General features: G+C 47.1%; 1 protein-coding gene across 1 annotated transcript; it reads left to right on the top strand.

Annotated features, from left to right (window-relative positions):
* Nucleotides 1-4,796: 4,796 nt before the first annotated feature.
* Nucleotides 4,797-9,627, top strand: APOLD1 (apolipoprotein L domain containing 1). The gene is made up of 2 exons (XM_050915169.1): nt 4,797-4,810; nt 6,997-9,627. The coding sequence occupies exon 2, from the start codon at nt 7,002-7,004 to the stop codon at nt 7,740-7,742; it is 741 nt and encodes a 246-aa protein (XP_050771126.1). The 5' UTR covers nt 4,797-4,810; nt 6,997-7,001; the 3' UTR covers nt 7,743-9,627.
* The last annotated feature ends 1,161 nt before the right edge of the window (nt 9,628-10,788 follow it).

Genomic DNA, 10,788 nt, shown 5'->3' with positions numbered 1-10,788 from the left:
ATCATTAACCCAGACAGCAATCTGCTACTGGCAGGGGGCAAACAGGGGAGCCAGGTCCTGTGCTGCCCGATGGAAACACAGACACTCTCATGTCCTAGCTAATAAATGCAACACCTACCCAGTAATCTGTTATCCCAAGGCTCCCAAGACTAGTTTTGGGGATTTACACCTGAGTCTTTCCAGCCCATTAGTTTTCTTGGTAAAGACATGTTGTTGGTGCCATGCTTCCCAGCTGAGCTGCTTTTCCTTCTTTTTCAAACTGTGGTCCTGGTGGCACTGCCCAGACCCACCAGCATGTGGTATAGAAATGCCACCGAAGGCTCCCGCACCAGCAGCCCCTCCTCCTGCATTGGAGGACGCGGACATCATCCTGGCAGGGGGAAGACCACAGAGCAGTACACGAAACCAAAGATTGGCTAAACACTGCAAGATTCACACTGGCAAAGGGGAATAAGAAACCACGGACATCTGTGCCTTGTGTTTCGGTTGAAGGACACAGGGATTTGTTCTAGCCTGGCTCCCTACAGAAATGAGGGTTATGGAGCGGGGCTGTTGGCACTTTTGTCAAACAGTAGCTTTTGAGCTTCCTGGGAAATCTCAGCCAGAATTTGACAAAGCAGTCAAGGTTTCAAAGACACCAATTTCTTGCAAGTTTCATGAAAATAAGTAGTTTTGTAGGTGAGAAGAATCCAGACTCTTGTTTCCTTCGAGAGAAATGTTGCAACGTGAGCTCAGCCATCAAGAAGTCCACAGGAAAAGAGCCACAAGAAACCAGGCTACCTAATTTCTACTTTTCACCAAGCTATTAGGTTTCTTTGCAGTTCTGGAAATATGGTAACGATTCTCTATTCTCTACAGTGCTTGAGGGTATGGGTAGCCAGACTTGCTCTTGTGGCACTGCTGCTGCCACTGCTGAGACACTGAACAGAGAAAAGTCTTCCAGCAGCACTGGTCTCAGCAGAACCTGCATATGGCCGCACTCAGTCATGTCAGCTGTGCCACAGGCAAGGCTGGAGGCGTATGGGCTAAGTGGGGAGTTGGGTTTTTGTGCGTCAGAGAGCGAGCCTTATGCCATACAGCCTGCACTGAAACATATAATTAAAGGTGGCAAATGGCAGTATAAGCTGGTTTGTTTAAGTCCATTGCAGAAATTCACTCTCCATGTCCAAATAAATACTTGATCTCTGCAGACACTGCTGGCAGTGTTTTGACAAAGCAATTTAGGATGCTATTTTTGTTACGTGAATGCGTGCTCACAAAGCAGGAACAGGCACAGTCAATGCACTTGGCTAATATGCTACTTAATTGGAACTAACAAGAGGTGTTTCCATCCCACAGACTGTCCTGTTCCCCCCACCCTGCCCTGCTCTGTGTAGCTTTCTCCAAACGCAGCTCAGGTCACACACACACCAGTGACCAGAGCCCAGAGCAGCCTGTCTCATTCTGGAATGCTTTCAAAAAATTAATTTGGATCTACTGGTAAGGTTACTAAAAGCTGATGCAGCCCTTTTTGATTAGTTTTGGCATATTCAAGTTCCCATTGAATCTGAACTAATGTCTTGCTGTGAAGAGTTAAAATTTGTCATCGATTCAATTGACCACAGGAAAAAGAAAAGAAAAAAAAAAAAAAGACAACATTTAGCCCCAGGATCCAGCAGTTAAGGTTGAAAGTACCAAGCTTGACAGAAATTCCCTGTTAAAAAGATGATATTTGAATGTAAATTTACTCAAATTTACTCAACTATTTGATCAAAACAATGTTAATAAAGGAAGTGTATCTTTGAAACTCCAGCTTCAAATGTTACACATTTACATTCAAATGTTACATTGCAGTAGCTCCAAACAGCTTCAGAATAAACACTTCTGCTATATATCCCTTCTGCTGGAGAGAACAAGAGCAGAAATACCAGTCCTTTCTGCCAAAATCCACTGGAAGGAAGAGAGTTGAGGCAATAAAGCATCCTTCCTTCCCTTTGCTGGTCATCTGCTCCCACAAAATGCCTTCTGGGCAGATTTTGCATGGTTCTGGCTTCTGCCCATTTCAAGAGGATGTGGCTAGATGGGAAAGGGTGGAGCAGAGGGACCATTTTTGGCTAGGGCAGTTGTGAAACACCTGCTGTGCCCCTTCCACCCTCAATCCCAAGTGCTTCACAGGCCAAGAATAAGAGACTGCAGCAGCAGAGGGGTTGGGTGAAAACGTACGGCAGGCAGGATGGTGAGGCCTCCGCTAGCTTGCAGGACTGCCCAGTGAAGGTCAGACCTATCCCACAAGCCTTGAGGTCCCTGGTAGCTAAGACTCACCCCAAGCAGGGACCTACTCGGTGACTTGGCAGATGTGCTTACATCTGGGCAGGTGCGCTAAGGGCACTGAAAGCATTTCAGTCCCTGGGAGGTGCTCAGAGAAGACACTCCTCTCCCATCCTGCTCCCATTCCCACCTGCTCACCTTTGCTGGAGGAGGTCTCTGTAGGTGGGATACGCCCAGCACTCTCACCAAAGGGATGCTTGTGAGAGTGTCAGCAGGGACAAAAACAGATCACAGCATACTTCTGTAGGGCAACTCCCTAGGAAATAATGTTTCTTATTCTAAAACACATTTCTTTTTTAAAATCAAGTTGACATCTGTAGCTCCTCATGGGAAGTCCTTACTTTCTGGGTGTGCATCTCATTATTGGGGTGAATTATGGGGAAACATTCTCTTTAGTTGGTGAAGGAGCCCAGGGATGATCCCTGTGAGAAACCACCCTAGGCTGAGACCAACATCTCGTCTTGTGTGAAGTGCAGGTTTTTCAGTGTGCAGGAAACTGTGTGAGGGAATACTATAAAAAAAGGGAATTGTCTCTTCTGCACTCTAATCATGTCCTTGCTCATGCACTGAGCATCGCAGGGGTTTCTGACAACATTTTGCAGCTAAGTATATTGAAAGAGCACTGGGAATGGAAGAAGAGCAACCAGAACTGTGTCATCTTCTCAGGCTCATTCTAGACCTTTTATTTTTTTTCTTCATTATTTCATTTTTACCAAAACTCACTGTCCTAACAAGGACATCTCTGCTGGCACGAGTCCTAATGCAGATGCAGTTACATTAAAAAAGCCTATTCTATTTGGGAATGTGCGAAAGAACTCTTGTGTCTATCAACTGCAAACCTTCGCCAAGGCAGATGGGCTCCAATTCAAGCATATGTTGGCTAAAACAAATGGAAGGGCTAAAGCACAGTTTCCTTCAATGTCAAAACTCACCTTCCTGTTAACGTGCAATATGTACAAAGTGTAACAGACCAAGATTGCTTATTTAAGCATCTTCAAAACAATGTTTTCTCTTTTCAGGTCTGTGACAGGTTGAAGTAGCTCTTCAATGCTATTTATTTATTCGTTCATGTCCCATCTCATGCAGGTCCACCCTTGACAAAACACTTGACATAACACTTGACATACTGTATCACAGTCATTTTAAGATGATCTAAAACAAAGCTGCCATTGAAATGAATAATCCCAGCCTTCTCCTCTCCCTGCCTGCTGCCTCTCAGTCCTTGTTGCTTCCTAAGGTCAGCTCCAGCAATTGTGCAGCTACACATCTCACACATTCAACAGTAAAGCCTCACTGCTCAGTGACAGCTAGGTAGCTTTCAGATTAGCCAGGCCAGGGGGACACTAGGGCACAATCAGAGGTTCCCTGTCAACAAACAGCCCTGGAGAGTAAGAATCCATGAAGCAAGAAAGTAGATGCCCCATCTTCAAGCACAACTGCTCAAAACGGATGTCCCTGGCACCACAGGCCCTGTGTCAATAAGGACACATGCCACTTTGGTCTCAGGTGGGCTGCACCACTTAGTGCCACCAAAAAATCCTTTTTTCCTGAACCCATCCAAAGAAACTGTCTTTGATTAAAGCTGGCCCTGGCTCAGGGTGAAAGGCAGTGCCAGGAGTGTCACTTAGGCTGGTCCTCCCCAACAACTTCATCACTTCCTCCCCCTGGCCACATCTGTATGTGGGCACAACTGCCAGGCAACAGCAGGCAGCAAAAGAAGGTATCCCAATGACCCTTTCTTTCTGATCATTGATGCTGGGCAGGCACCTTAGGAAAACATGGTTTTTTCTCAACCACCATGCTGCCCATGGTTAAGAAACAGAGCAAAAACAGAGGGAGATCACTCCTTTTGCAGGATGCTGCATGGTTTTATCTGTTCAGAAGGAGAAGAAATGGGAATTCAGAGCAATCATTTTGCTGTGGAGCTGCTTCCCTTTTATGGTGTGGAGCACTTGCTGCAGCCCTCACACAGCACTGCTGTGCTCCAGCCAGTCACACACACGATTGTCCCAGAGAGCTGGGATTTTAAAAGTACACTGGCCTTGAATGAAGTAGCTGGCTGGCTGATGCTCCACTGGCTCTAGACGTGGGGGGGGGGGAAACTTCAGTCATCAAGCAATTGGTGGCTCCAGCACAGAGTAAAGTCAGTTGCTATTTCAGGGGAAGGAAAGGCAACTGTTCCCTGGGGGGAATGACTGCACTAGCTCAGCACCAAGAATAGGCTGAGATTTTTTTAAATTTTTTTCCCCCTACACTTCAGGAAAAGCGAACACACAATGTTCATTCGCAGGGATCATTTCCTGAACATGATGTGTGCTCGCTGTCCCGCAGGTCACTTTCCAGTGTGTCACATCCTTCTGCACAAGGGAGAGCAGGAAATGGCAAACTCCCAGTATGAGGCAAAGCATTCCCATCGCAGCAATTGGTCCACAAGAGCTATAAATTGGTCTCCTCCAGAAACAGATCAAAATTTGTCTTTGGGGAGGTCGGCTGGAAAGTAAAGGTAAGTTTCAACCAGTATTTTTTGGAGTCTTTTCAAGTACTGTATTAGGAAAGTGTTTGCAGGCTTTGGAGTGATGTATACCTTTATTGTTGGGGAGGTTTTTCTCTAAGAGCAGGAGTTGGTTTTGTTTTCCTTTATGCTGGCATAAATCAGTGTATTCAAAAGACTTGCATCACTGTACGGCTTATGCTATATATTGAATGACTGTTCTACTAACTGCAGTGAGATGGCCACTGTTATTACCCGAGACTGTTCCTAGCAAGAAAATCTACAGAACAAATTGTTAAGAGGCTACAGAAATCAATATATTTAATGATCATCATATTGATCTGTTGTTAAGTTATTGATGATATGCTCATTGTTCATTTCAATACTGGTATCCATTTAGCTTAGTGTTAGTCCTTGTGCTTTCAGCTTCATCTCTGACTATAGTGTAAAAAATAAGAGGACGCTGCCTCCAGCTAAGAAAAGCACAATGTACTAAGTGGCTTAAATGGCCCAATGATACCAAGAGAGACTGGGGCCATTGTTCTGAAGGGCATAGGGGGAGGCCCTAAAGGATTCTGCATGAGATGGATTAGGACAAGTAGAAGGGAAAAAAATTGCAGTGAGAATTATTTACTTACACACTTCAGGACAGAAAGACTCTTTATGGTAGGAGGTTTCCTCCTTCTTAAACACAAGGCTTCTGCAGAATGAAAGCCTCAAGGATCCTAACTATATAGTGTGCCCATGTGAGGGACCAGGCACCTCCAGTTCACACAGTATAGAAGACCTAAAAGTGAAAAGGTGGCTGCAGCAATGAATAGTTTTTCTTAGCTGGCTCTGGGACAGGGTCTTTCTGCTACAGAGACTTCTTTTAGCTATGAGGGCATTATGGACTGCAAACAGCTTCTTAGCTCTATGGCTAGACCTTGCTAGGTGCAGAGGCAGCACAGCCTTGTGCACAGTGCAGTGTTGTGGAGCACAAAAGCTCTGCTCCCACCAGACAACTGATCCCTGCTCCTGCAAGATGCTACATCACTCCTGTTGCCTCCCTTGCATCAGTTGCCCTACATGTAAGCAGGGTTAAGGATGCTGGCTTCCTTTGTAAAGCACTGTGCAGCCCTAGAGCAACCTGCAAATGTTTATTGGAACATTTCTTTCTACCCTTGTGACAAAGAACAGAGAGAGCAAACAGAGATCGCATAGCACCGAAACCCTGAAGATTCACCCTCTAAAAGGGAAGACACTCTCCTGCTGTCTTGCCATGGGAGGTTGCCATAGCCAGCGGTTTTCAAGCCTTTTCTATTCACAGGCCCCTGTATTTCCCCTGTTCCTCCATCCCCAAGGGAGTACACACTGAAAGTGGGCTCGCTTTTCTGATGGGCCCTTCATGAACCTTTTAAACAAGGTCCATAGGCCTCCCTGCCACTGTCACTGGGAATCCACCACCATAGGTTGGAGTAAGCACCACAGAACAATGGTTCCCATCTTTGTCCACACCCTGACGCCAGGTTACAATAGGAAAAAAATGCTGCAGGACCTTGAGTTTCTTAGGCTTAAAGAAAGGAAGGATGTTCACAATACTCGTCTGAGGCATCAATGAGCTTCTCACCTCCTAGATGGAAAAGCCAGACCTTGACCCGCCTCAGAAGCTTGCCTCTGTCCTCCTTTAATGGGAAATGACCCCTAAATAGCAACCTGGGATGGTTGCTACCTCCTCAGAGCCTGGCCTTTCTTGTGAAAGATGCCCTTGAATATTGCAAATCCTCTGAATCCCATCATGCGGACAACACATTAGTTCTGGCAGCATTACTACTCTGAGCACTGAGTCACTTAATCTGAAGGAAATTTCTGTCCCCAGGGTTGGAAGAGACGTTTTGTGTCTTCACAGAGGTAATAACAACAGCACATCTGACCCCAGCCCTTAAGATATTTTAGCCTTCTCAGGGAAGAAGAAAAACATTTAAAAGCTCCTCTGTCTGAAAGTTACAGTGGAATATGGTAATTAAATATACATGTGTGTATGTGCACGTGTGTGTACGTGAGTGTGTACGTGTGTGCAGACAGCAAACCTTTCATGTAGCTGGGTGAAGAAAAAAAAATTGGCTGGATGCCATCCCTGAAATAGTGGTCCAGGCTGATCATGTCTCATGGGTTTTTTTAACATAAATCCCAACCCAGCCTTTTCTGTTTCTGGACAGAGGCCATGGAGAGAAACGGTGCTGCCTTTCCCCAAACACTAGACCCCACACACCACTTCCACAAAGCGCTGCTGGATCAGAGACGGAGGCTGCGTGGCCAAATTGCTCACCTTCACAAGGCAGCTCGTAAACTCAACAAGCTCCGCAAAAGGTCCCTGATTGCCAACGTCAGCGGGAGCACCCTGACCGCTGCAGGAGCAGTCACAGCCATCGTGGGGCTGTCCCTGAGCCCAGCAACGCTGGGAGCCTCTCTCCTGGCGTCAGTGGTGGGTCTGGGCCTGGCCACTGCCGGGGGGGCCATCAGCATCACCTCCGATCTCTCCTTAGTGCTCTGCAATTCCCATGAGGTGAGGAAGGTGCAGGAAATCGCACTGACTTGTCGGAAACAGATGAGGGAAATCCTTGGCTGCCTGGAGTTTCTCCGCCGGGGGCAGGGCCCGGGGGATCCCACACTGCGCCAGTCGGAGAAGAGGGCCTCCATCTCGCTGTACAACTCCGTCTGCTTCATGGTCTTCTGCGGCTCCCACAGCTTCCTCGTGCCAGAATACACAAAGGAGGTCACAAAAGTGAGCCAGGCCATGCTGAAAGCCAAAATCCAGAAGCTGGCTGCCAACCTCGAGACCTGCACCAGGGCAATGGATGAAGTCTGTGAACTTCTTGAGTCCAGGACAGAGCTTTCCCCACGCACAAGGAGACTCAACTTGGGTGCTAAAACCACTGCTGAGATCCCGAGATCATCCAGCTGAAACAGTGTTTGCCCCATAATTAAAACTGGGCTTGGAGACATTACATTATTGCCACCATTAGCACTGCTACCTGTTGCTATCGTAATATTGGTGGTGCTAATCCACACAGGTGCGCACATCTCTCATGTGCCTTATCTATATCTGAACACAAACTCCTTCCTGATAGGAAGCTAAAGCTTACACACACACACCCCCCCCCCCGCCAACTGACAGTAGCCACCTGATTCAGTTTGGAGGTTATGATGGACACGTGGACTATTGTGTACACAGCCACCGATCCCAGAGCCTGAAGGCAGGGGTAGGTGGCCATTCCTCAGACCCATGTTTCCCCAGCCATCTCCCTGGCTCTGCTTCCCCAAGGCAGCAAAAAGCAGCGGGTCAGGAGGCTGATGAAAATCCTGCAGTCCTGGTGCTGACTGAACCTGGTTTGTAAATTACTTATGAATCTTTGAACGGTAAAAGGGCTGGGGTACCCCCAAAAAGCCAGCAGCTGCCAATTTCCAGTAGAGTACAGTCCCGTTACCAAGGTACATCTGGAAAGGCTGTTGAAGGAAGCCACTCCAGATATGACAGGCTGTATGGATGGCTCATCATCCCAGGGTGAAATAGTAGGGCCAGAAATTGTTATCCATTTTGAAAAAAACTCTCCAGGCTGAGAACTGTGATGTTTGTGTTCTATTTATTTACATAGGATAATTTTAAGGTTTTGATATTGTATTTAAAGATGTGTATTTTTTTTCTTTTGAAAAGGAGGCCTGTGCTCCAAAGGAAAGCAGCTGTTCTTAGAGGCAAAGCAAGTCTGTGGCATGTGAGAGCAAGTTACCTGTTCTTTGGCTGTGAAGGAGGGCAAGTCCCTGTAGAAAAAGGAAAGCATGGCCTGACTGCTGGTAGTTATAAAATAGGTGAAACACGGTCAACCAGTGACAGATCTTAGGAACCAAAACAGGGAGAAGGACAGGTCAGTGACCCTGGGACCAGAGTCTGCTTCAGGGCACTGGTGGAAGAATGCAGTTATATCTCTTGCAGCAGGGAGGGAAGCGTAGGTTGGTGTTACTGGTCCGAGCTGGAGCCCAGCTGTGATGGGAGCGCATCTGAGAGGTGGAGGTGCTGCTCTCCATGCAGTCCAGCAGCCTGTGAGACCCACAGGGGTTTGTCTGTGAGGGAGGAGGCAGTACTCATGGAGAGCTACACATACTCCTAGCAATGCTTCCGAGGGAAGGCTTCATGTTAGCAAAATATATACTGGTACTAATACTCAAGAGGGGTACAGAGGACTAGGATGATTCAGTGGCAGAGCACTTACAAAGCAGGAGGAAGGACTGGGACCCTGTTTCAAGTGACTGTTCTACTAAAGACATCTTTCATGATTTTTGACCCCTCAATGCCTCAGTTCTCTGTCTAAAAATGGGTATGGTAGCACTTCCCTACCTCACAAGGATGTTTCTGGGACAAATATTGAAAAGTGCTCAAGTACTGTGATGATGGGGATCATGTCAGTACCTGGAAGAGGTACAAGGAAGAGACCCGAGAACCTAGCTTGAGACAAGTAGAGGAGTTAATGCGGGGATAATTCCACCTCCACAAGTATGCCCCAGTGGATAAGGGAAACTTCCCTGCAGATGCATGAATCAAAATTATCAGAAAAAACAACTCTGTAATTCTGTAACACTGAGCAAACTCATAGGAAGGGCAACACTCCATCTCACAAAGCTTGAATCCTTGTCATTTTTGCCTCTTCCTCTCATGACATCAACATTTTTTTTTTACACATAGAAGAACAAAAGCTTTGGTCCCTCAGAGTGTAACTCAGATGCTTGTAATACCCGTGCCTGTTTGCCAGAAAGGAACAAGTACACTGCTAGTTCGATTAAATGAACATGAAGCACTTTTGTGTCAGTGTCTCTCTGCACACCTGCATGTCATCACACTCCTGCCCCCTGGCTCACCCTGCTCGAATTCATGCTCCAGGCACTGGAGCCAGGGAATCAATACAAGCAGCTGGACGTGTTCAGAAGGCGAGAATGAAAAGTGAGGTCACCAGCTCCATGCCACACAGCTGGCATTTGTGTATGAGTGTATGCGTTTATGTCTGTGTGAGCGCATATCCTGGTGTGCACCTGAGCCCCTGTACGCTGTGGATGTTGGTCTCTGACACGCAAACACCGAGGTACATAAGTGTGAGCACGTAAGTGCGTTTTTGGAGTGTGAATTGCACACTATGCAAACGCAGACATGATGTGAATTTTTTCCTAGCGCTCCAGCATATCACCATCTAACTCCACCAGATCAGTTACGACTTCACCATGCTTCTGAGATGGTTGGTTTTATCATCACAGAGAAAATTATGTAATATACACTTCTCCTACCTCCTCCCCAGTTTTCTGGCAATGCAGCTTTGTCCACACGTCCACACACAGGGAACAACATAGGAACAATAACAGCTCTGAACGGACTAATCTGACTGGCAGAAGGATCTGAATTTGATAGCTTAGAACTTCATGAGGGCTGGTTTGCTCTGCTCAGCACAGTCCTGCACTGCAATCACAGCCACTGTTTCAGCAGCGGGGGACAAATCAGACACTTTTGCTTCCAGTCTCAGCCACACAGGCAAAAATTCCTGCTTCTGTTGTTTTTCCCTAGGCTAACCCTTCACTCGAAGTCAGGATTTGGGTTGTTGCACAGTGCTGCTGTGCAAGTGTAATTGAGCCCAAGGTGCAACAGTCTCCTGGCCAGGTCTCAGCCACGACCCACTTCGGGTTTGTTTGCTAGGAATGCAAAGGGAGGCTCAGGCAGAGAGTGGGGCCCACAGGCTGGAAGATCTGTAATCCTACACAAAACAGAGGAGCTGTGTGACTTAGTTTGCTCCAAAACCCATCCGGTTCTCTTGGACATCTTCTAAGCCAGGTGGTCCTGTGAATCTAAGTCTGCACCCTCACACCTCAGCTACACTTGATCTAGCAGCTAGCAGACAGGTCAGGAGGTGGTCAGATCCTCCTCATGCAGCTCCGGGCATGCCATCCTGTCTCCTCCCATGCAGTCAGCGCTG

Source organism: Gymnogyps californianus, chromosome 1 (assembly GCF_018139145.2).
Source record: "Gymnogyps californianus isolate 813 chromosome 1, ASM1813914v2, whole genome shotgun sequence".
Classification (NCBI taxonomy): Eukaryota; Metazoa; Chordata; class Aves; order Accipitriformes; family Cathartidae; genus Gymnogyps; species Gymnogyps californianus.
This window is presented reverse-complemented; position numbering and strand designations above follow the sequence as displayed.